The sequence below is a fragment of the Zonotrichia albicollis genome, chromosome W (assembly GCF_047830755.1).
Source record: "Zonotrichia albicollis isolate bZonAlb1 chromosome W, bZonAlb1.hap1, whole genome shotgun sequence".
Classification (NCBI taxonomy): Eukaryota; Metazoa; Chordata; class Aves; order Passeriformes; family Passerellidae; genus Zonotrichia; species Zonotrichia albicollis.
Window position 1 is genome coordinate 24,338,595 of NC_133859.1, and position 26,588 is coordinate 24,365,182.

Consider the following 26,588-nt stretch of genomic DNA (forward strand, 5'->3'; position numbering starts at 1 on the left):
TTAATCCCTCTATTGCATTTGCTGTGGTCATTCGATAAAAGATGCATTTGTTTTTGATTATTACTGCAAATCCTCTTTCTGCGTTGGTTTTTTTTGCACTCTGAGATCAATTAATGAACCATCACGAAACCCGTTCGTAAGGACGGATCGTGATACTGATAAAGCAGCAAGAGGAATTGCAAAAAAGGTATTCTCATAGTAATTCTACAAAAAGATGTTGATTTGTCAGGGTTGACCTCAAAATATGACCAAGCAGACCACAAACTAATCAAGTTTCTTAAAGCTGAGATCACAGAAAGTGGATGGGCTGTTACACCAGTGAATCAGGTTGTAGTCCCACCCCTGATCCTTTGGGAGCTAGCTCAGAGAGAACATGAAAACACACATTTTGGGGTTGAAAATCTTTTGAAACATCTAAAAAAGGTAGTAATAGGAAAGGGAATGATTGATATTGTATAATCAGTAGTGAGCAAATGTGAAATCTGCTGTAAAAACAACCCTTACACAAGGAAAATAGTTGTGTTAGGAGTGACAAAGGCAGGGGATCTTCCTGGACATTACTGGCAAATAGATTTTGCGGAGTTACCGTGCAAAGAAGGATACTGGTACATACCGGTATTAGTTGACACCTTCAGTGGATGGCTGGAAGCTTACCCCTGTGTGGTGGTTTGACCAGGAAGGAGTGGGAATTCTGGGATGCTGTGGTCAAACCAATGGGTGTTTGGAGTTTGATACTGACACCTGGTGTAGCCAGTGGGGTTTGGACACACCTCCGAGAATACACAGGGGTTAAAAGCAGGGCTCTGGCCCTGGGAGGCTCTCTTGGGACGTCGCGGCGAAGAGGTCAGATCTCCCCCCCCCGTCCAGCCGCTGCTGCTGGGCGGGGGAGGGGCAGCCACGTGGTAGGCCCTGGGCCTGGACAGAAATGGGAGGTGAGGAGGCCTTCAAGGATGGAAGGGTGGAAGACCCCAGGGAGTCAGCCCTCGGGCAGCCATTCCCCCCCCCCCCCGGGAGAGAGAGAGAGCCGGCGACACCGAATGTGATAGCAGCTGGCCCAGGAGGAGAAGGGGGGAGGAAGAGTGCCCGGCCGGAGCGGCAGCGTGTGGGCAGCGTGTGTGGGAGTGCCGCAGCTCCGGGACAGAGACTGAAAGTTTTAACCCCTTTCTTTCATGATTGGGGCCTTGCAAAAATGCTAATCCTCCTCGAAGCTGAATAAGAAGGGAGATAAGAGATGAGATGAGACAAGGACCTGGCCCAAAGAACGTGGAGATGATTGAATGGGGAGAGATGATTTGGAGTGGCCTTTTGGCTGGACTTTTCTTGTGGCCATGGACTCAGTTGTTCCTGTGACACAGAGACTGCACTTAGGGGGAAGCAGTGGCTCAGAACCAGGAGGGTTCATCGTGAGGACCCCTCGGCCCCAGGGGGTTGGAAAAATATGGGGGGGACAGATGTCCCAAAAGCAGAGACTGTGCCTTTTTGGAGTGAGACAAGGCATCCTTGAAAGACAACCCTAAAAGCAGCTCTGGCCATGTCTCGGTGGTGAGAGCACTGAGCATGGAAGGAAGATGTCACAAGCGGCAAAAGGACTTTTTTTCCGGGCGGTGCCGAAGTGACAGGGAAGCACACGAGGTTTTCAGTGTGTTTCCACGAGAAGCCTATGGAACGAGAAAGACTCCTTTCCTCTTCATGAACTGCAGTTTGAGTATACTAAAGTGTGGTGCCAAGGCTGGGCAGTTGGTGATTTGGGAGAATGTATCGGACTGAGAAAGTCAGGTAGTGGGGAGGAGGAAAGTGGTTTTTTTGTAAGGTCTTCAATTTTTTTCTTTTCCTTATAGTTTTTCCCTATTTTCCTGTAGTTTAGGTAATAAAGTGTTCTTTATGTTTAAGCTAAAGCCTGTTTTGCTTATTCCTGGTCACATCTCACAGCAGACACCAGGGTGAGGGCATTTTCATGGGGGGCACTGGCTCTGTGCCAGGCTCAAACCATGACACCCTGTCACACTAACACAGCCAAGGAAGTGGTGAAAGTTTTGCTCAATCATATAATTCTGAGGTTTGGGGTTCCCTTGGGGATATCATCAGACAGGGGACCACACTTTGCTGCACCCATGGTTAAGGAAGCTAGCCGGATTTTGGGAATTACTTGGGATCCGCATACACCTTATAGACCCCAAGCAAGTGGTAAAGTTGAAGTTATGAATGGGACTTTCAAAACACAGAGTAGTAAAATTTGTCAAGAAACATCCATGACATGGGTTCAGGCCTTGCCTATAGCTAGCTTTACTGAGAACTCGCAAACAACCAAGGTGGAGGGATAACATCAGTCCCTATGAAATATTACATGGCAGGTCATATCAGATTCCGCATATTCCAGGTGAAATTCACATGAAGGGGAAACTTGATTTACAGAGATATCTAATGGCTTTAGGTTCCACTTTGCAGGAGCTCCAGAATAACATTGTGCTATCCAGACCCATAGGACTAGACACACCTGCACATCCCTTCTAACCTGGAGACTGGGTCTATGTTAAGTGCTGGGACAGTGGTCCTCTACAAGCCAAGTGGAGAGGACTGTTCCAAGTTCTGCTGACCACCCTCACCACATTCAAAGTTGCTGGCAAAGGACTCTGGATTCACTGCTCCAGAGTTAAGAAGGCTTCTGCTCCTGAAACAACTGAAAAAACAGACTGATGCATATGAAAACATGTTTTAAATTATTCCTCTTCTGTGCCTAAACAACTGTTCATAATTATCATTATTCTTCTTTGCATGATAGCTGACTGTGCAAAACATTACTATTGTTAGATATTTATTACTGTTAGATATGTACTATGGTTAGATATTTACTGTTGTTAGATATTTATCTATTATTAAATACCTATTATTACTAGATATTTAGAATAGAGACTCGACAAGGTAGAGGCCATGTCAAGCCTCTACAAGGGGGAAATGATGCTTTAAGTTTTAGCTTTCATATTTTCCAGATTCTGTACTGTGTTAGTATATAACTGTTCTTGGTAGCCTCTTTAGGCATCAGTACTAAGCACTGTATGGTGCAAAATTAAGCATTAACTACGGATATAGGGATCATGCACTATTGTGCTAAAGTTAGAAGAATTCTCCAACATCTTTTTCCCCTGATGCATAGACTCCTTTTTAAAGAAATAGAACTTGTTAGGTAGCACTGGGATCCTGGTGGACAATTAGTATATGAGCCAACAGTGTGTCTTTGTGGTCAAGGCCAACTGCATCCTGGGGTGTATTAGCAGTAATGTAACCAGAAGGTTAAAAGAAGTGCTATTTCCCCCCCTCTATTCAGTATTGATGACACTACAACTGGAGTCCTGTGTCCACTTTTGGGCTCTCCAGTGCCAGAAAGACTTGACATATTGGAGTGAGCCCAGCAGAGGGCCACCAAGATGGTTCAGGGGGCTGGAGTGTATTGTTGGGAAGGATGAAAGTTTGACAAGAAAGTCCCACAGATATGTATGCTTAGCAGAAAGATTTTTAAATGTAGAGTCTGATGAAGAAATAGAGATGGAAACAAGTTTTGATATAGAAGAAAAGAATTGCTGAGCCAGTCTTACTGGCTAACCAAGGAGGCAAAGGGTATGTTAGTTAGAAGGGTTTTTTATGACTTAGAGCAAAGGATAAACCCACCTCAAACAAGAAGATTTTTTTACCAAGCAGGAAGATAGCACAGGAAAACAAGCCTGCCGATGTGGCAAGTAGAAAAAAGGTCTCAGAATTTTCCACTGCAAGAAAACTGAAAAACAACTTCTAGCTTAAACTGTAATGTACTAACTTTTAGTGATTGGAGAATAGTAACATGAATATGGTAATTATAGTAGTTATGATAGGCTATAGATAATAGTTAAGGTATAGATTGGTTCTACTGTATTAAGATGCTAAGCAAAGTATATAATGCAATGTAACCAAAACCAAAGGGTCTCCACACCTGCCTGCAGCTGGAGCTGACAGCTGTAGGCACAGGCTCTGTCGTCTACGACCCTGGACTGCTGTAACCTCTTGGATGGAATAAACTGCATTTTGGAGAGCTGCCTGGAGTCCCACATCCCTCATTTCGGCTCTTACAGTGTATGGCATAAAAGAGGAGGCTGAAAGCTGGGATCATTTAGTCTTCAAAAGAGAAGAAATTACAAGAGGCAATGGGCCCAAGCTGAAACATGGGAAATTCCAATTAGATATTAGGAAGCTTTTACCCCATAAAGATGTCAAACACAAATAGAGGCCATGCTCAGGAAGTGGGGGGGATTGGGCTACCTGAAAGGTGATTGTAGTCAGGTGGGGGTTGGTTTCTTTTTCCAGGCAGCAACTGACAGAACGAGAAGACACAGTCTAAAGCTGCAGCAAGGGAAATTTAGGTTGGATATTAGGAAAAAGTTTTTTATGGAAAGGGTGATAAAGTACTGGAATGGTCTGCCTGGGGAGGTGGTGGAGTCACCATCCCTGGATGTGTTTAAAAAAAAGATTGGATGTGGCACTTGGTACCATGGTTTAGTTGAGGTGTTAGGGCATGGGTTGGACTTGATGATCTTAAAGGTCTCTTCCAACCTAGTGATTCTGTGATTAGAGTCCTCCAAATGTCTCTTTCAACCTATATCATTCAATAATTCAATAAATGCCTGTCATCATCCACTTGTTTTCTTGTTCCTCTAACTGAACTACTACAACACCTTAGGAAGCATTAAAGACTTCCCAAGCTATGGAACAAAGGTATTACTCAGATCATCTGTACTCACATCACACTCACCATGGGAAACAGCAACTTCCAGCTGGAAAGAGAGAACAGCTGGGGACAGCATCTTGTTAAACACCACTCCAACTAAATTTGTGAAAGTATGTCTGACTACGCATTAAACTCTAGTAGTGAAGACAGCTTCAGATTTTGGGTGCATAGTATTTCCTTAGGAAAACAGTTATATTAATAAAATTGTTCAGAACAGTCAAGAGCACCACATTGTAGTCAATATTTCTTTTTGTTTGTTTTTTTAATATCCTTAGGCTAATCCAGTTATTGGGGAAGAATACATACAATGGTATTTAGTGAAATTTGGAACAAGATTAGGAATAACAGCATCAAGTCAACACAGCAACTCTATTTGGCATAACATTAACAGTGCCAGAAAGAGATAAAGGTTTTGATGCCTTGAGAGGCTGACCTGGAACAGACACTAGACAGAGCTAAAATAATAAAGTAGGTATTTATTAAAAGGCCTTAATGGATACATCTTGGGCAGTACAAGACCCTGGCCAGGGCTACACCCAAGATGGACGCAAAATAGTCACAAAATGGATGACCAGTCACATGGTTTCACACTTTTACAAGTTTTGGTCCATTTACATATTGGGGTTAATTGTCCAATTACAGCTTCAGGTTATGAAGTCCCATTCTCCTTATTTGCTCTCTTCAGTTCATCGTTGTTTATGCTTTTTGGCCTGAGGCTGTAACAGTTGTCCTTGGTTCTCAAGCTGGAAAAGGATTGTTTTGTCTACCCACCCTGTGAAGAGAACTTACTAACACTTAATATGAAGCTCAGAAATACACACCAAGGCAGCACAGAATCTGAAAAATATGAAAGGTAAAACTTAAGGCATCAGTTTAAGTGTCTTGGTTCATTTGTGGAATAATAATTGGCTTTATATTTGTCTAGGCTTTTGACACAGTTTAGATTGTTGTGGACTATATGTGTTATTACACATTAGAAGTGATTGCCTGAGGTGAGGCAAATTAAATACATTTAAAATAACATGATATGGACTGTGACTTGCTTGGTAATATCAACACTGTGCAGAAAAATCACCTTGCAGAAGTAATAAAAATGGTATTTTGAGGTGCAACCCATCATATTCTGTTGTCTTCTTACAATAACTTCCATCCCTGAATTTCCACCATTTCTGCCATATTGTATGCTATGGGAACTATATTATAGCACTGCAGGGGGGTTGAACTAAACTTCCATTTATGATTTAAATAAAGTTGAAATATTTTTTCTTCCAAATTCATTAGTATTGCAATCTAAAGTATTTAATTATAGAAACCCCAAAACAATTCAAATGTCAAATGCTTGTAACAGGAAAACAAATTTATTTATTTCAGAAGACAATACACAATTTTATTTTGAAAAACACAAGAAAACTAGCCTGAGTTCAAGTCTGAAATATTCAGAAAAATCCTACTGTCCTTAGCATGTTCCAGCCATTATTTTTAAAAACAACACACTAAAAGTTAATATATCTTTTTAGAGTTATAAAAGTTTCCTAGTTATTGTACAGTACACAATACAAATTGCCCACAAACTATTATCTCCTTCCAATTTTGAGAGGACATGATATACTAAAAGATTAACCATTTCTCACAAAAAAAAAAAAAAAAGAAAAAAAATCACATCAGGAAATACATATTTACAAAATCAAGTGCATTATACAAAAAATCCTATCAAATTATTCTCTAAAGAGGTTTTCCTTAAATAATTAAAAAGTGTGTTCAACAAATTAAAAAACTGCAAAACTACATTATGTCACATGCACCTTCTACAAAAAAGTTGTTTTCTTAATTTACATAATGTATGTAGTAAACAGGAAAGCAAAAGTTCAATTTCTCCTAGTGTTATTACATTTCTGTGCCTGTGGTACTGAATAGTGTAAACTGCCACTTACTAAGTGAAATTTAAATGATGGCACCTTAAAAAAATACAGTAGAAAATAAATGGAACCAAGTAAGTTTTCTAGAAGCTAAGAAAGCCCTGAGTGACGACAGAATTACTGATTGACAAGCTCTAGAATTAACCTAATTACAGTTTACCACCTGAGGCAAAATTTCCTAAGTGTTTGAAAGGCACTCAAAAAGTTTATTCAATAGCCTCATTGGTTATTACTGTAAATCCAAATTTTCAGTGAGGATGAGAAACTTGCTTTGGTGCATAATTATATTTTTTTTACATTTAAATTGGTTTATTAAGTTACTCCAATATGATATTTAATGTTTAAATACAGAACAATCACTTTAACAATGCATTTGAGAACCCTATAGTATTCTTTGCATAACAAAATCTAAAAGAAAAAGACCCTCTTATCAGCGAGTCAAAAGATAATGGATAAATATACCTGGTGGACCCAAATCAAGAGAGGTTGTCCCTCTACAGTCTTAAGTATTTTCAAATATTTATTATTTTAAAGTTCACCCAGTGCTGAAAATTCTTGAAGACATTTGCAACATGATCAAGGAAGCACTTAAGAACATAAGAGCCTTTCCCTGATTCTGATTTAAGTGAGGGTCATTTTAATGCTCATAGTCTTGTTATAGACTTTTTTCTCTATAGTAAAGAACAATTTTTACAAAAACTTTAATTACTCAGGGCTTCCAGTCCCAACATTTTAATTGCTGAGTTTCTTTTTTAAAAGAAAAAAAATAGAATAAATCATGAAAGTTTAAATGATCAAACTGAGGCACATTTTCCTCAAACAAAAACTAGGCAGTCACTTTGTAAGTGGCTTTTACTCTTTCTTAAGTAAAATGGGTAAATTACAGTTAGGGTTGCTCACATTTAGAATCACTAGCAGCAATATTCAAGGCAGGCAAACTGGGGAGCATTTACAGTAAATTATGAATAAAATATTGTTAAATTAAACCCCTTTGAGTATTGCATTATAATTATGCATGAATTTGCATTAACTGACTAGAAATCTTTACAACTTACTTGCACTATATTAGTGACGTAATTCCACTAAATATAATGAGACTGTTTTCACTCAGCTAGATTTGAATAAAATACATTTGCACCTACTGTTGTTGACTGCTTCTGCCATCAACCAGTAGAAAAGCTAAGTAAGGTGGTATTTCTATCTATAATTTTCAACAACTCTCTACTCACTTCTGAACTTGTTCCCTTGTTCTGGTGAGTAGTACTTTTAAGAACAAAGGACTTTTCAACACAGCAGAAGGCAGGTGCAATTTCTAGGGTTTGGTTTTTATTTCTTTTTAAATTCTGACATTCAATAAGAGGCATACAAACTGCATCCCTGTAGAGGAAGCTGAATCTAGTATCACTGTCTTTCCATTAGTTCATATCATAGTGACTGACTTAAAAGTAATATGAATACAATGTCCTTTTTGTCTATTTATCAGATAGACTGCTGAAAATTTGATTGCAAACATAACAAGGGTTCTGTAAAATTAATTTTCTTGTTAATTAAATAGTTTTGGTTTTATTTGTGACGATTTTAATTTACAGTATTAAAGTATTTTAATATCAGCCTGAAGATATTTCCAAAAGAGAACAAATGTTTTTTCTAAACCTCCATATTGTAAAGAGAGCTTAAGGTAAACAACCTATGACTGTAGAGTCAAATATTTTATTTCTTCAGATATTTATGCAATTGTGAAAATAAAATAGCAGAAATAGTTTTGCACCATACAGCACATATTGGTGGCAGTGAATAATTTCACCTAAATCTATTAAGCCTTTTGAAGCAGAAACATTTCTGTCTACCATGCAAATATTTAATTTAGAAATTAAAAAAAAATCTGCAGGACAATCAGTTACTTAAATATATAGAATATTTTCAGTGGTCTAATTAAATTACCTAAAAAGTGTATCCTCACAATGCTCAAAGGGTTAATGCAAGGCATTACATTAAATTAATTTTCTAAGGCTAAAACTAAGTAAGTACTTTGTATTTATTCTTCTATTCCTGTTTTTTTATTTTTTTAATCACCAAAGTAGCAAAGATACTAGAATACCATTTATTGACCTTATTTTAAACCATAGACATGATAGTTTTCTTTTTCTACAGATGAGGATGTAATTTTCAGAAATCTATACTGATCTGTCAAAAGAATGTTTTAAACTCTGAAATAACTGTCACAAAGTACAAAAAATACTTACATAATTTAAAAAGTTACTTTTTCACCTTTTTTTTCCATGACTATAAAAGGTTATTTCATTTTGTAAAACCACTCTGTAAAGTAAGCTAGATTGCAATGTAGTGCTAACTAATATAAATGTATTTCTAAACAATGATGATATCATTTGGTGAGAACCACAAATATATCAGGTCAGGTCTTCCCCCGTGGAAAATATTTTGAACAGAAGCAGTATTTCAGACATTTAAAAATGCTTCCGTTTTAACTGAAATGTTTTATAAAGCTATAGATTCCTCAGCGACAGTACACAAGCACAATATTTTACACATTTTTGAACTAAAGGCAGAAATGCTGTACATCATAATTTGGCAAGTAAACAATTTAAAGAGTACTATCCATTTTTTTTTAACGGAACATTAAAAAAAAAAAAGATGCACAAAGCATGCTACAGTATACTAATAAAACACAGAAGCAGATAACTGAAAAGAGGGAGCTTTAAAAAAAAACTGATTTACAATGAGAAATATGAAAATGTAACTTTTCATATATTTAAACTTGTGAAAATTGGGCCCCATGTTTTGACAAAGTAATTCAACAATACCCATTCCCATTCCACCACACTGTTTACTAAGTAATTTGTGCCAATGGGGGAAGTGACTCTAAAATAATTTTTTAATTTCACATCAAGATTGGGTAAAATCCACAAATTATGTGAACCCTTATCTTGTAATGTCTAGATAGTAGATGCTTGCTACAGCTCTTTAGAGCTCTAAAAGAGTTAAGCAAGCTTCAGAGTGGCAATTCAGCCACATGCTACACACTACATAATTTGGACTGAGGTATCCATATTTCTGTGCTCAAATCATTAACAATACCCATGTATTAACAAATATCAAAATCATTTAAATTGTTTCGTGCGCGTATGTTTGATTTAAATTGCAGTAAATTTAAAAGCAAAGCACAGCAGCTTACAGCAACTTAATTCTGTCAAATAATTGTTAAAGTGGGGAAAATATTACTTTAAAATTTGAGAGAATAATCAGTTGATAAGCATAGATATACAAACTTAATTCAGTTATATGAATAAGGAATAATTTAAATTTGTTTTGACAACTTCTATTAGAATCCATGATATGCATTCTATCTTTGTATGCATATATTTTGTTTTCTTTTTGCACTACATGAACAGTGATTAACTGTTCAGAAGATGTTCAGGTCCCACCTCTTCTTAGCAATCTAGATTTACATGTTACAACCATACTTTTCTTTCAGCAACAATAAATCCAACATTCTACCAATAAAAAATATTTAAAGTTTGTCAACACAAAATTTGAAACCAGGCAATAGGGACCATCAGTACAGCATAGGGCACCCTATGTTAAGAATGAAAAATGCTGAGTATTCAACTATATTTTATTTTTTAAAATATTATAATGCAAAATAAAAGGGAGCAAATATCATAGGTTAGTTTTTAGGATTTTTGGTGAAAGGTGCTGATTTCTAAGGGAAAAAACCCAGGATGCAGTGATATTTGGGAGAACACAACCTATGAGGATTCAGTGCACAGGTGAATTTAGAGAGAAATTAATACAAACCTCATTTGCACTTTTTGCTGAGACAAAAAACATCTACAGACATAAGTAGGAATTGTGCCTACATAGAATGGAGCAGGATGGGTTTGCCTCCAAATTTTGCTAAGAAATGTACAAATAATTTTGTACCCCAAAAAGTATTAAACCCTCTCAGCTGAGCTATAACCATCCTTGATTAATCTGAAAGCTCTAGCAACAAATTTCTTTGCTAAAAATACACTGTTCATGTCACATGCTGTTTACCCATTTGGTATATATGACTTTAAAAAAATTTTAATCCACAGTCACACTAGATAAAACAAGAGACTCCCTTCATTTTTAATGCAGTCCTTTCTATAAAATTACTTTTGTTATTCTTTCTTTCACTTTTTTGCTTTTATTTAATTATATTCAACATTTTAGCCTAGTAAATTTATGTCTGCTTTAAAAATCATGAAAATGCTTAAAATAATCAGAAAAAATAATAAATGTTTAACATCAATTAATATGGACTGTATAAACTATCACTATAAAATATAACCATTAAAACCTAGCATCAGACTGACACCCTACCACATATGCAAATTGAAAATATGTGCTGCATTATGTACCTGCTTATTTATTTAGTCTCAATTTTTAAAATTAAAATCTGACAAGAGTTTAAACAATATAACCATGCTTATGACTATGGTGCATTTACTTTAACAAGATTTGAAGTTGGCATTAAAGCTAGTTTTGCTTTTCAAGTTCCCAAGCAAATTTTATTTGTAATGAAGTGAAATTCAACTAGAAACAAGAAAAAATATTTTTAGTATCAGTTTTAGGAGGGATATAAATATCACTTAATAATAAAACCCTCTTTATTTCTTTGAAGACTATGCAACCTGCCCCTAATACTTAGGAAATTTGAAAGTGACAGGCACACCTTGTTGAATAAATGTTAAGAGTTATTAAAAATAACAAAAAATACTAAATCTTAGTTTCAGTTCTGTTTAAGGCACCATGTAATAGCCGAGGTACAATGATCCCTGATGTACATTCTTAAATAGCAATGATCCATCTAGCCACCTATTAAAATTTAATGCAATTGGGAATAAGTACAAGGGAGGCGTGCCAGTTACACTACCTTAATAAGTTTTTGTAAAAAATTAAATTCACTTTATTAATCAGGAGACACATTTTAAAAAGAAAACTATGCAGGTTGCTACATTTCTTACATTCTATAAATTATCATTTTTGAAAGCAGCTAATTAAAATAGTAGGAACAGGCCTAGAATAGAAGAAAGTCATCCAAAAGGAATGTTTCCCTATATGTCCAGTTCAACATAAGTAGCACGTACACTTAAAAAAAATCAAGTTACTTCTATTGTGGTTTAGTTTCTATTAACTACAGTACCATTTGACAACCAGACATATCTGTGCAGTGGTCTCAAAATAGAATCAGTAGTCTCCAAAACCAGAGGAATTGGTATGCAAATATAATCCAGAGCTGTTGATTTTAAAGGAAGCTTAGATTGTTTACGTGTGATTAGATAATTAGGTGTGCCTACAGTGTACACATTACCACATTGTTACAATTTTATCACTTATTCTGCATTTGTAAATGCAGTGAAAACACTTCTTCCTTACAGAAAGAAAACTAGATCTTCCCAACCCTCCAACATTATGATAAAAATACCCCCTGAATGCTCACACTTTCATGAAAATAGTGTCTTCTAGTTGTGTTCAATGAAAAGCACCTTTTATAACAGAATTGATGCATCTACTGCAAATGAGCATGCAACCAGTATGTCAAAGAAAGTATTTCTTTTCATATTTTGCATCTAATTAAAAATCTATGTATATGAAATCATTATGAGAAATAATTAGCATTAAAATATATTTAAACTATGAAAAAAATAAGTTATTTTAATTTTAAGAGGACAAAAGCATTAACATTAAAAGCTTGACAAAAATCTTCATTGACACTTGAAACTACGAAAACTCAATATTGAATAACCAATGTAAAATTATTTTGCTTACAATATTTTTAAACATCTGGCAAAATGCATACACCCATTTTATTTCACAATCCAATAAAAGGTAATGTTCAGCACAGCCAAAATTTGATAAGACGACTTTGAGACCTATTCTCCTATCTCCCCCATTAAGTCCAGCATCAACAAGGCTAATGCAGTTAAGGAGCACTTCAATATTAGACTGAAGTATATGTATTTCCAGTAGCACTGCATTGTCTGATAGTCTGAGTATTTGTAACAATGTGCTCATTATGAATTGGGTTCAGGAGGCTCTGCTCTATTCCACCCTCAAGCACTGGCTGCTGCAAGCAGCCCACCTGAAATGCTTGGTTTAAGTCTGTTTTCTCCCTCTTGGCTTGTGGCCCTCCATTTTCATCCATCTCTTCTTCTAGTTCACTTTCAACTTCACTGCCCTCATCTGCAAATGAAACGAAACAAAACGAAAAGAAAAGAAACGAAACAAAACGAAAAAAAAGAAAAGAAAAGAAAAGAAAAGAAAAGAAAAGAAAAGAAAAGAAAAGAAAAGAAAAGAAAAGAAAAGAAAAGAAAAGAAAAGAAAGCACAAAGGGAAAAAATCTGAATACAAAGGCCTTCATTTTGCAAATAACATGAAATATGAAAACACAGGAAAGTGTAATAACCAATCATATCTTCCTTTTTCCAGCTGTCCATCCCTTTCAGCTCTCTCACCAGAATATACAATTAAATTTTGAAAATTTCTTGTGTAAAAATTAGACATTAAAAAACATTAACTATTTAGGCCCTAGAGTATTCTAGTCCTTATAATATACTATATATCATGTATAGCATATTGTACCCCTATAATAGTAATATTCACATAATTTAAATTATGATGTAGCTTTCAATTCTGCTTAACTATATTTAAAAAAAAAAAAAGAACTTGCTTTGCTCCAATAGACATGTTAGTTCTATATAAAATTATACATTTGGGAGTGCTTACCTTTATCCATATTTCCAGGGGATAGAGTATTTAAATCACCAAACTGCAAAATAAACAATAAAATTGTGCGCACAGTCCTACACAAACATGACCTTAGATTATCTATGGAAAAGCCAGTAGTATGCTCTAATGGCTTGTGGCTAGTATGAAAGTGCATGCATTTGACTGCAGTCACATCCATAGTATAAAATTTCATTTTCCATTCCATTATATTTGTGTTCATATTAAAGAAATTAAAATAAAATATTGTCAGCAATTAAAACAATAGGATATAAACTTAAGCATATGTATTTGCATTTTTAGGGTGACTTAAGGCCTTTGTTGCTTTGAGTGAAATATTTCTGATGTAGAATGCTGGAAAATATGACCGGTGTCCATTTTTAAACTGCAATACTTTAACCAAAAGCTTGCTTAAAAGTTATCCTGAAATGGTGTGTCACTAAGGCAGTTATAGTGTAGCAAAACTATACATAGGGTAAATAAATGGCACCACTGAAAATAGGGTTGATGGTTATTACAGTATATTATGCTGACTAGTTTACTTATAAAAAATAAAGTGAAAAGCTGCTCACAAGTAAAAAAACTTCTTTCCTCCCTTTCTTTGTCTGAGTCCTTTACCCTTCTCTTAAATGAGAAGCTGCAGAGCATAATTTGATTTGTTAATCTCAAATAAAAGGAGTACAATATTTAAATAAATATATTTCTAAACATACCTGACTCAGTCCTTTTCAGAAATACAGAAAGATAAAACTTCAGTGAACACTAAACCAGCATAAGCAGCAGCAGCCCTATCTTTCCAGGTTCCCTCATATATACTCACTCCTCACCTTCCCATACCCATCCTTTCACTTGAAGTCATCCACATGGCCATGCAAAGAACAATATGACAGACCTAATCCAATAAAAATAGCCCAAGGGATTATTTCAGACATGATTAATTCTCTGATCCAGTTAACCACAGGACTGTCTGAGTACTGGTACCAGAATCAATCTACAAATCTAAGGGGATGGGAGAGAAGGAAACTTTTTCTCAGCCGTAAAGACAGTTCATAATGGCTTCAAGTGTTTGTCAAACTAGCCTTAGTCTTTCCCATTTTATTTCAACTAGTCAGTAAATGCAGAGAAACACAAGAAGCCATGCATTTAATGAATGTTTACAACTTCCCTGTTCCCCTCTCATCTCTCAAAACTTTAGATTACATGTTTTCTCCTAAGATAATATCTGTCATAAGTTCACCAAAACATTGTAGGAAGTCCCACAGTACACCACAAGCATTACATTTGACATATACTATGTCAAGAAAACAAGAATGTAGCAATATTATACTTTTCCAGTACTTTGCTATAAATGTAATGGCAGAGTTCAAGTATCTAATCAGAAAGTAATTTCTTTTTTACGTCAGATTAATTAAACTACAAATTAAGCCAAGACTTCCAATCTCTATGAAAATGTACATATTTTTATAATATTTAATTATACTTTTTAATATATTCTGAGGAAAAAATAATATATCAAGTCATGCAAGGTGACTTACAACTTATCAGTAAAATTAAACATGATATAATGATCATCAAGTATAAAAACATCGAGCTTCAGTCTGGTGAACTATCTATTGTATGTCCACATCAATTTTCTAGAACTTTAAAAGTACAATTCCTTGATGATAACTCCTAAGATAATGTGAATTCTTAAGCAACTTACACAAAATTAATGGTTAGGGGTGCTACTGAAAAAAAAAAGAGTGAGGAAAACTTCAGATTGCAAATACCATAAACGCATATAAGACACGGTGTTTCTGAATTTCTACTTTGCTCTGTTTATTTTAAACAAAATACATTGGAATATAGGCATGAAATCATGCCATGTCCCAATCCTGCAAGTACTTCCATGCTACTTTCATTTCATTTGTGTGAAACATGAATGAAGGTATATAACCCAAATTTGAAGATGCCAATGTATTTGCAACTCAATCTACAACAGATTACAAATATTATTAAAAAATATCCTATAGGTCCATGTAAATGTTAAAAAACCTGAAAATGCATATCTGAATTTATTGCTTAATTCACCAATCCATTTTCTTGTGTATTATCTTACCTCTCCCATAACTGCGATAGGTGTTTCTCCTGTTGCCTGAGCAACACGATGTTCGACTAAGTAAAACATGTACTCATCATAAAGCAAGCGGATCAGATGAAAAGAGCCAAAGCTAGCAGCACTGCGTAAGGTTAAATCTCGAATCACCATTGAGCTATTTAAATATGGGGGGAAAATATGAAATAAATATCACAATTCTTTAATAATTCATTCATATGGAATATACACTTCAAGAATAATAAAGTAATGCTATTCAAAACCATCTGATTTATGATGTCTTCAGAAAGAAATGTCTGTGAAATAATTATTTGTCTCTCCCCTTTTTTGAAAGCATGGTTAGAGACCATATTACACAACTAGAAGCTAAATTTTCAAAAAGGCAGGAAGGGGTTTTTTGGTGTATGCACAATTACTAATATGTGAGCACGTGTAAAAACTGAACTTAGCAAAAGTAAGTTCTTAAAATTTTAAGTAGCAAAATTGTATTAAAGTCATTTAATTTCAAACAAAGTGGTCTTTCAAAATACTGTGTCTGTTATGCTCCCATTCCTAGTTCAAAGTTTTTAATTAGTATGATTTTTAAACTTGTAAAATTTAGAGAAGTTTGTGTATACCTTATAATAGAAAAATGCAGATTGTGGATGAAAACATCCATATGATACTCTCACAAAGTAGATGCTATCATGCACCATTTTGAATAAAAATAGCTTTACTATGATAATTGATACAGTAGCAGACGACATAGAACATTTGTCTTGTTATTTTACACAATTAAAAAAAAATTGTCCCTACGTAATAAAAATAGAACCCATGGTATTTTAATAACTAATAGTAAAACATTGGCTTTAAAATTGTATAGCTATTCAATCCAAAATATTTCATAGCATGTTTCCAAATCAGGATAAAATTCTAACTTCATTACACTTGCACGAGGTCTATAAAACAATATACAAGAATAATTTCATCTGCTGCTGAGTTGCACATATCACTGTGTTTAATGTTAAGAACACCGATCTTTTGGGAGGTGGGGGAAAAGCTCTACATTTCTTGGGAACTATTGTCTGATATAACTTTTTTCAACATTATTATGGCATACTATTGAGCAAATAATAAAATAGCTAAAATAATTTAGAAGACTACCTGTAGAAAGACCATTTTAAAAGAAATTGACGTGCTGCTTTAGGAAAGCTGGGTCTTCCTTCATATGGTTTCAATGCTTGCACCATTACATTATCAAGCCAGGCCGCCCACTGCTCTAGAGTGCTCTGCTGCTGAAGAGTCATCTTGAAATCTGTTTCTAGTTTTTGAACCATATTGTCATCACACTGACACACCCAGGAAGCCTGTTCCTGTTATAAAACATGGCAAAAATGAAAGCAAAACACAAAATGTAAATTATACCTGAAGACTGAACAATTAAATTAAAAGGATGAAATATACTTATTAGACAAACTAATGAGTATTTTTATCTTCATGTCTGTCTCAGTTTTGTTGGAAGAAAATGAGAGGAGGAATCCAAAGTACAAAAATGGACATGAAATAAAGCACACACACAAAATTACAATTAAAATCCATAAATACATTGCAATGTTCCATATTCATTTTCATTAAAGAATTTTCAACTTCCCTCATTCATAATTTTTCTAGTAAAAGTTTCAGGAATTGTCAGGCTTGAGACTGCAGGAACAAGGAGTGGAAAGGGCAATCAAATGTGTGAAAAATTACCAGATAATATTGGCTTTCGCATTTATGTATTAGCTTATGTATGTTGTTAGTGATTATAAGTATTTAGAAATAGTATCAATTATAACTCTTTTTAGTAATATAATATAATATAATAATAGCTTAAGCATGCACTGCGTTGCTCATAGAAATAGTAGTGTAATGAATATAATATCTATGTATCACTTATGGAAATACTAGTGTGATTGATGTATTGTGATATAGATCTTAGCAAAACATAAGATGTAAAAAAGGCTTTTGTGTAACCAAGAAGAACAGTGTAAAGCCATCCACTGGCCAACCTGTCCAAGTGATAAGATAACCCTGACACAAACCAGAGCACTGGAGGACAATTAGAGAATACCATGTTAAATTTAAGGAGGACATACTAAATCCTTATCAGAGGATGTGAAACAGCAGGATAGAGACACAAGAAGAAATAAAATATATTGACCTGACACACAGGATGTCATGCAGATAAGCCAGAGTGTAAAGAAGCTAAGCAAAGGAGTTCCCAAAACATCAGAAAGTTTGAAAGAATGTTTGAATAATGAATGAAACACACGAATACTCATGTATCTCAGTGATGTAACCTATAAAGAGAACACTGTCCATATACATCAGCAGTGTTCTTTGGCTGTTGGCCAGGAGCACCCCAGCGCCGGATTTTTTTTTTGTTGCTTACTTAATCTCTTATTAAACTTTACAAAAATTATTTATTTTCTACTCCATTTTTCACTAATGGGAGTTGAGAAAGTAAAAACTAAAGAGGAACAAAGAAACAAGAAACCTAAGTACCATGACCACTTTTGCTTTGAAGGAGTGTCCTGATTCTGGCCAGGAAAGAGTTAATTTTTGCAGCAGCCAGATGGGTTAAGGCCAGGACCCTGGGTTTATTCTATACCACCTCATACCATGCACAGGAGGTGATGTGGTAGGCCCTATGTGGAGCCTGAACCAAAGTTGACCACTGTGTGAACCTTTAAACATATGTACCTTTTCAAAACAACACATGCAATTTTAGGAAAACAGGGGCTTCATGATTGACATGCCCAGGTGCCTGGCCAGCAGATGGGTATGTCAGACCACAAAGTTCCAAAATAAACATCTGATCATGTACCTTTATACAAGTAACAATATAAAGGTGAAATCCCTTTTGTCTTAGTTCGAAAGACAGGTGGCTGCCAAGGAAGGTGGGAACCTCCTTCCCTCCAAATTACTATAACTTTGAAATTAAGAGGCTTTCAGGCAAAGATATGGGAAAAAGAATAACACTTCTTTACTAGTATGTATAACAAGGCAACCAAACAACCACAACGGCAGCAACAACAAAGAAAACCAGAAACCAAACAACAGCTTTCTCATGGCTGCCAAGAACTTTCCCCTTTGGTGTAGGTATGGTCACAGCTGGCAGGGGCGCTGTTGGCTTCTGGCCAGGTGGGGCAGGTGCAATGATTCTCCCGTGGCTGCAGGGGGTACTGTGATGCACGGTCAACTGCCTTTCTGCATGTGGGTAATGATGGGCGAGCTGGCAGAAGAGATGGAAAAGGGGCTTCTTTTACAAACCCCCAGGGGCAGCCGTTCTCAGTGCCCCTCTGGATGGCAGAATGGGCTGTTACAGGAACCTCTGAGCGGCAGCTGGAATGGCAGACGCAGGCACATCCAGGGTAGCAAACAAAATGTAGCAGAAACTCCGCAGCCGTAGCAGCAGTCGCGGGGTGTCCTGGCAGGCACAGGGTGCTAGGTTAAAATGTAGAGAAAAAGTACAAGACAGCAGCAGAAAACAATGGGGCTGGGCAGCGGCAGCCAGGTGTCTGCAAGCAGCTGCGGGACATAGCCGGGAGACGCGCCCTCAGGGAAGGGGGAGGAGTTTGGGGTCCCAGTTTTTTTTCCCCTGAGGCATCCGATTAGATGACGAGGGTCCTTTCTACTACGACCGGATGTTAATAAGGTCCCAGTTCAATGTCCGCTATTACAAGCAAAGGCTCACCCACCGTAAGGAAGAAGCAGTACAGGAGCTGAACTCCACAGTGGCAGCGAATTCTCCCTGCGGTAGCGGCAATTCGACCATTCTCCTCCGATCCGAGAGCAAGAGAGCGAGCGAGGACCCGAGCCTAGCCCCACACCCCTCAGCCGAAGTCTCAGTCCTTTCCGACAAAACTCCACCCACCCCCAGCTAAGAGAGTAGCCAGCTGCATTTTTACTTTGAGACCAATTGTTATGAGTAGAAAAATCTGCCCATTTTTTTTAAGGTTGCAGAGTTCACAAGTTAAACCAATTGCTGCCAAGTTGGAGTTCTAACTATTTATTGTTAATAATTTCATGTTGTAATCTCCTGTTAACAGTTTCCTTTTTAATAGTACCTCGAGCCAGCCCGCCGCTGCCCCGGCGGGGCCCCACCGCCACCTTTCGGTGCGGGCCCGCCCATGCCGGGGGTGACCCCGGGGAGCGGGGGGGGGGGGGGCGCTCCTCCTCAGTGCGGGTCCTGGCCGTGCTGGGGAGCCCCACGGGTGGTGCCCCCGGGGTGGGGATCCGCCCCGGGGAGCGGGAGGGGCGCTCCTCCCGCCTCGGCGCGGGTCTCGGCCGTGCCGGGGCTACTGGCCCGGGTCGCCGTGTCCCGCGGGGGCAGGTGCTGGCCGGCTCCCTTAGCCGGGCGTCGCCCTGCTGCTTCCTGGAAGATGGCACCCGGACGGTGAAGGGGAAGGGACATCGAGTCAGCATGCAAATGACATCGGGTCCAGCATGCAACGGGAGGGACCCCTCACCAAACCTAGCCAAAAACCCCTAAAACAACGAGCCAACACAAATTTGATGAATCAAAGCAATGTCTAGATGTGAAAGAACAGAATCCAGTATCCGCCAAGACCTTTTTACCCCTCACCCTAACCTAAAAAAGATGTCTGCTAGACAGAGGACCTTGAATGCTGATTCTAAAAACCAAGGGAATTTCCCGATGCTCTCGTGAGGACGGAACTCCCAGCTCTACCCTCAGACCAGTGGACAAAGTTGCACTCTTCCTCCTCCTCTGAGTCACTCCTGGGAGCAGTGGCAGCATGAGCATGGGCCGGTTGGTCCTCCCCACCTGAGATGATCACTTTTAATAAAGCCGTTTGTCCTGGGCCAGTTGGTCCTCCCCACCTGAGATGATCACTTTTAATAAAGCCATTTGTCCTGGGGTGACGCTATGATGCTAGTATCCCCATTCATCTGTTCTGTACCTTTAAGACCGGCTCTGAAGAGTGGAAGTTTTGTTTGGGTTTCTCTTATCAGGACACAGAGACAAGCGGTACACAGGGCTGTTTTTTCACTTCCAGCTTCAGCTTGCTGCTTTTGCTTGCTTTCTTTTTCTGCTCTTGCTTCTGCTCTGCTTTCTGCCTCTGCTTATTAGCTAGTTCTAGCTAAACAGTCCACATTGCTTCCTGGACTGTTTCTCCTCTCCTGTTCCTGTGACCATCTCGAACCTGCTCCGGACTGGGACCCGGGAACACCGAAGGTTCGGCTGCAGCGGCTGGCCCAGCGCCGGAGGGACTGAGAACAGAGCAACCACCCCCCCCGAAAGAGACTTTCTGATTTTGCCATCTTTCTCAAAGCGGTGTCATCGGGTATTGTTCATTTTGTGTGCTGGGGGGTGCTGTGCCTGAAATAAACAGGTTCTTTCCACCTCTCTCCAAGGAATTTTTTCCCGAACCGGTTGAGGGGAGGGGCCGTGTGGGTTTTGCTTTCTGGAGGAGCCCTCCTTTGCAGATTCTTTAACAAATTTGCCCTAAACCAGGGCACCATTAAAAAGAAGAAAGGTCTCCTGCCCGTGTTTATTTTGCCAATTAAGTCTTACCTTAGTGTAATATATGTTATGAAATAATTCATGCTTATAAAGAGAATGTATTTTATGAGATTGTGAAATCCAAACAAGCCTCTGACCACAAGCAGCCCAGAGGCAAACGTCTACTTCGGAATCTCAAAATTCCTGAAGGCGACAGAAGAACAACACCCAGTTTACTTATGAATAGACATGGCCAGCGCGATGATCGGAAGACGCCCAAGGACAATCATCACCCAACTGGTACCATCAATTGAGATAGCAGAAGTCGCCAGAAAAATACATCTGAATATGCGACTTCCCCTGATGTGATCAACACTGGCTACCCTGGCTACCGCTCAGGAAGCAACAACTGTCCAGCTGTGCACAGTGAAAGAAACTGTCTTGAATATGCAGAGTTACAAAATAAATCAGGACTCCTCTGCCTCAGGCATAAAAAACTGTATAAAATAGCCCCGCAAGAAGTGGCGCTCGTGAACAGAGGGAGATCTGATGTGATAGAGGTCGTATCTAGGTTCACCCAGTGCCGATCCCGGGCTCAATGCTGTCTCTTTGGCTGTGGGTTTTTTGAGGACTGTATTTTGGTCGCAGAAAAAAATAAAATCTTTTTCGCATTTTGATAAATTTGGCTTTTCGATTGATCATTTATAACATTAGCAAGTCACATATAAAAGGACCCGCTACTTTCATTCATCTGGCCTTCTGATTCACCTTATGAAGACTGGAGTCTTTCATTCTGTCTCTGACTCAACAGCGTCATAAGTCATTTTGTTCTGATCCCTTTGCTGATCACATAATTTGGCAGAACAAAAATGGTGTAGTCAACAGGATTTGAACAAAATGTTTAAATCAAAAAAGAAGAAAGACCAGAAACCCCTGCTTGACATTACAGGAGGGGAAGATATGCCTTATAGTTCAATAGCCAGGAAATGGTCTGTTGCTGCAGGACCACGTGAATCATGGAATGCAAAATTGGGAGAGGCTGAATGTCTTGATGTGGTTAAATGTTTACAAAAATTGCCTGTTGTAAAAGGGAAAGAAGTTACGAGTTTAGGTGGAAGGGGATGGATTGTTTTGACTGCTTATCACATACGTCAGACCAAACAAACACTATTGTATGAACAAAGTATTTTAGAGAAATAGAATTGTGATGCTACAATGTCAGAATAAGCTGCTTGCTCATAATTAGGATACCTACCAAACCGTGCATGAAAAAGCAGCTGTTAGAGTAGCTGAATATAAATACTGTAAACACAGGGGACAAGTGAATAAAATCAAATTACATGCAGTAATTGCAGAAGCTGGATTGCAATGGGATCTTGACTGAAACATGAGGTCAGAAACTGGAGGATATATATTAATCACAGAAATTAGAAAGTATTTATTAAGTATAGGCACATAAATGATGGACATTGCTTAATATTTGCTGCATCCTTGGTTGCATGAAAAATGAAAGGACTACGTGCAAAACAGCAAGAAAGAATGCAAGGATGCCTGATAAGGGCATAGTATATGGTAGAGATAATTCATGCTATATATGTATAAAATATTGTGAAAGTCCAATGTTATGTCTGTGACCACTCTGGCTGGGAGCAGAGTCTTATTTCTATTCAACTAGTTCCCGGACAACGTTAAGATAATATCAGGTCTGTTAACGTATTAATGGGACTGTCCCAGGCCATGATTGCTGACTTGTCTGACATCTACACCTGGGAAGATTGCATCTAAAACTTCCTGGACCATGATTGCTGGAATGTCTAAGCTACTCACAAGACCTGCACCTGAGATGATTACATCTACTGTGCTCAAGAACTGGCATCGCTCTGCCACATATGAATACAGACTCTGCCTAGATGCTCAGACATGCGTCTGGACCCCTGGATCTACCTTTGTCTGTTCCTGCACATATATGGATCCAGTTCTACATGTGAAGAAACACAAAGAAATGTTCAGTCATCCCTGCCTCAGGCAGAATAAACTGTATACAAGCTAGCTGCTTGAAGCACTCGGGGGTGAACCACTGGTAAAATGCTGTCACTCTGTCAGTCGAATCCTGGTTCACCCAGCGCCAAAACCCGGGTTCAACGCTGCCCAAAGCTGTGGTGGTCTTTTAAAATTCTATTTTGTTTTTGTTGTTAACAATCTAATAAATCTTTGTTAAATTTTTTATAAATTTAGCTACCAATTTGATCATTTATAACAATTTGGTGACCCTGACCTGATCTGAACTTGGGGTTCGGGAACCCCGTTCCCACTCAGGGAGTGCCCCCGCTGAGTTTAGCTGCCTGAGAGGGATCGGATCCCGAAAACCAATCAGATTCACAAAAGAGCTGCAACTGGAGCCACGGACCGTAATTGGATCCGCGTGTTGCAAGCCAAAAGCACAGCCAAGGGAGACAGGAGGGCCCAATTCTTGGAGAAACTTGGAAAGCTCTAGAGAGATTTCCAAGACCCGAGGTTTTTTCCTGTAAAATTCAACATGTACAAAGAGACCCAGGCAAGAAAAAGAACTGTAAGTATTGTGTGGGTAGGAGGAGCGTGACCGGATGCGTATGTGAGATGTGACTTTGTCACGGAGCGAGAGCGGACCCCAAAGACTGAAGTTCCACATGTCCACGAGGGCTGTGGTCAGTCAAGGGGGAAGTGCAAGGTTTGATTTGGAACACACGAGACCCGGGGCTCAGGGGGAGTCTAGGGGGAAAAACCAGTCATGTTTTGGGATCAGGAGGGGAGAGACAAGCCTGGAAAATTCCAGGAACTCATTTGCCTTCTGTAAACTGGAGGAAACAGGTAAGAAAACAGCCCAGGAGTCAGCAAAGTGGTTCAACTGCCCGGCTTGGTCAAGCTGGCGGCTTTTCGCGAGCCGGAAAACTTGACATCAGAAAGAGAGACGGGACACGTGACGAACGTCCCAGCGAAACAAGAAAAGGTAAGAAAAATCGCAACATTCCTTGAGAAAATGGGTTTGGGGAAAAGCAAACACCAGAAGAAAAATCAGGAATAACCCTCCCAGGTCCCCAAGAGAGTCCTACCAGAAATCCCTAGAGATAGCTCTTTGGGGTGGATGCTGGAACACTGGGATGAAAACCCATGGAGGGTAGGGAAGTCCAAGGAGAAAATTATTCATTTTTGTGTGGAAAAATGGGGAGGGAGGGAGATTGGAAGGTACGTGGTCTGGCCAATATTTGGCACATTTGAAACATGGACTTGTGAGTCTTTGTTTGACCACGTGGCCGGGCGCTGCCCGTGGGACCCGGAGGAAATCGAGTACGCTGACATGTGGAAACATGCTTGCTCGGGTCTATATCAAGTGCAAGCTCTCCGGTGTGCGGCAAAAGCGGGGAAGGAATGGGAACCACTGGAAAATCTTTCACCCCCTTACCTGGTGGCTCCACAGCAGCCAGATCCAGCGCAGGCACAAGCGGTGCCGGAAATGCCTCTTGAGGCTGGGGCTCTGCAAGCCCAGGCGACCGCTCCGCCACCGCCGCAGGAGCAGGCAGCGGCATCCGCCCTCCCACATGGCCACGCGGCGGCGGCACAACTGCTACCGCAGGCGTCCCCGAAAATCAAGGAAAGGAAGGTAGGCGTCTCTAGGGACATCTGTCCCCCGGCGCGCCAAATGAGGCGGAGAGCAAGGAGGTCGACCGTAGGGGAAAGTGGGGACGAGCACAAAAAACCCAGTATCTATCCCTTGCAGGAGGTACCGATGGCTCCGGGGGTGATTGGATATGTTCATATCCCGATTGACACCAGTGACGTGAGGGCACTTAAAAAGGAAATGGGAAAATTAATGGATGATCCTTTGGGGGTGGCAGAGAGGTTGGATGAGTTCTTGGGAACCAGCATATACACCTATGAGGATCTCCAAGCGATCTTAAGGTCGCTGTTTAAGAACAAGGAGAGAGATATGATCCGGTTAGCCATGATCAAGGATTGGGAAAAGCGGAACCCAAATGGGGGGGCCGGGGAAGAGTGTTGGCCGAATCAGAAGCCGTCTTGGGAGGCTCAGACAGAAGAAGGGAGGCAAAAGATGATAAATTTAAGGAATATGGTTATTTTGGGTATCCGGGAGGCGGTACCAAAGGGGCAAACCATGAGTAAGGTACTCCGGGAATGTCAGGGGAAGGATGAAACCCCCACAGAGTGGTTAGGGAGACTCCGAAAGGGTCTGAGGATGTACTCAGGAACGGACCCTGACTCCCCGGTGGGGATGGTATTGTTAAAAACACAGTTCATGGCCAAGTCCTGGGAGGATATCTGGAAAAAAACTAGAGAAAATGGACGGGTGGCAGGAGCTGGGATTGCAAGAACTATTGCGGGAAGCCCAGAAAGTATACATGCGGCGGGACGAGGAATAACAAAAAAATTCAAGCCAAAGTTCTCTTGGCAGCGGTAAGGGAGGCTCAAAAACAGGAACGGGGAAAGGACACGGCGAAAAAGGCACCGGGGAAAAACCTGAGTCCGGCTCAGGGGAGGGGCTTGGGTGAGCAGAAGCGGGATTTTGAATGTTTTTACTGCAAACAGAAGGGACATATCAAACGAAATTTTCCCAAGAGAGCCAAGGATCAGGCAATTTTCCAGGAGGATTAGGAATGTCAGGGGCTTTTCAGCTTGGGGTCCGGAGCATCTAGGGAGCCCTTGATAAAACTAAGAGTGGGACCCTGTAAGGAAGAAATGTGGTTTATGGTGGATTCAGGGGCGGAATGGACGACGGTGTTACAGTTACCAAAGGGGTGCACTCTAAGCAGTGACTCCATGATGGTAACCGGAGCAAAGGGGGATCCCTTTGAGGTTCTGATCATAAAAGATGTAGAAATAAATACAGGAAATAGAAAACACAGTGGTAATATATTATTGGCAAAGGGGGCAGACTTCGACTTGCTGGGGCGGGATATGATAGCCACTCTGGGAGTGGGGTTGGCTGTGGAAAAAGCACGACTCAAAGTAAGGCTTTATAGCCTCACTGCTCCAGATGAGGAAAAGATAGACACGAGGGTGTGGTATGTTCCAGGGGAAGCTGGGAGGTTGGACATAGAACCAATACGGGTTGAAATTATAAGACCAGAAGACCCCATAAGGGTCAAAAAATACCCTCTCTCCATGGAAGGGAGGAAGGGCTTGAAACCAGTAATTGACAAATTAATAAAGAAAGGCACCCTAGAGCCATGCATGTCAAGGCATAACACCCCAATTCTGGCAGTAAGGAAAACGGATGGCAGCTTTAGGCTGATGCAGGATTTATGGGCTGTGAACCAAAGGACTAAGACCTTGTTCCCCACAGTCTCGAACCCTTACACATTGCTTAATATTCTCTCTCCTGAGGACACTTGGTACAGTGTAATTGACTTAAAGGACACTTTCTGGACCTGCCCTCTTGCCGAGGACAGCTGTGATTATTTCGCGTTTCAGTGGGAAGACCCGGAGACGAACAGGAAGCAGCAACTCAGGTGGACTTCGTTGCCTCAGGGCTTCGTGGATTCTCCAAATCTATTTGGACAGGCACTTGAACAG

At 39.4% G+C, this 26,588-nt stretch overlaps 1 protein-coding gene across 9 annotated transcripts in view; it reads right to left on the reverse strand.

Annotated features, from left to right (window-relative positions):
- Positions 1–5,209: 5,209 nt before the first annotated feature.
- Positions 5,210–26,588, reverse strand: part of LOC141726821 (transcription factor RFX3-like) — a 235,579-nt gene continuing 214,200 nt past the window's right edge. For 7 of the 9 annotated variants that reach the window (XM_074531891.1, XM_074531892.1, XM_074531895.1 and 4 more), the window contains 4 exons: positions 16,679–16,887; positions 15,539–15,692; positions 13,441–13,483; positions 5,210–12,897 (listed from right to left, as the gene is read on the reverse strand). In XM_074531891.1, the coding sequence (XP_074387992.1) occupies positions 12,656–12,897; positions 13,441–13,483; positions 15,539–15,692; positions 16,679–16,887 (648 nt within the window). In that variant the 3' untranslated portion in view covers positions 5,210–12,655. Of the gene's footprint in view, positions 12,898–13,440; positions 13,484–15,529; positions 15,693–16,678; positions 16,888–26,588 lie in introns of those variants that run through there. The other 2 variants (XM_074531897.1, XM_074531898.1) reach the window with 2 other exon arrangements.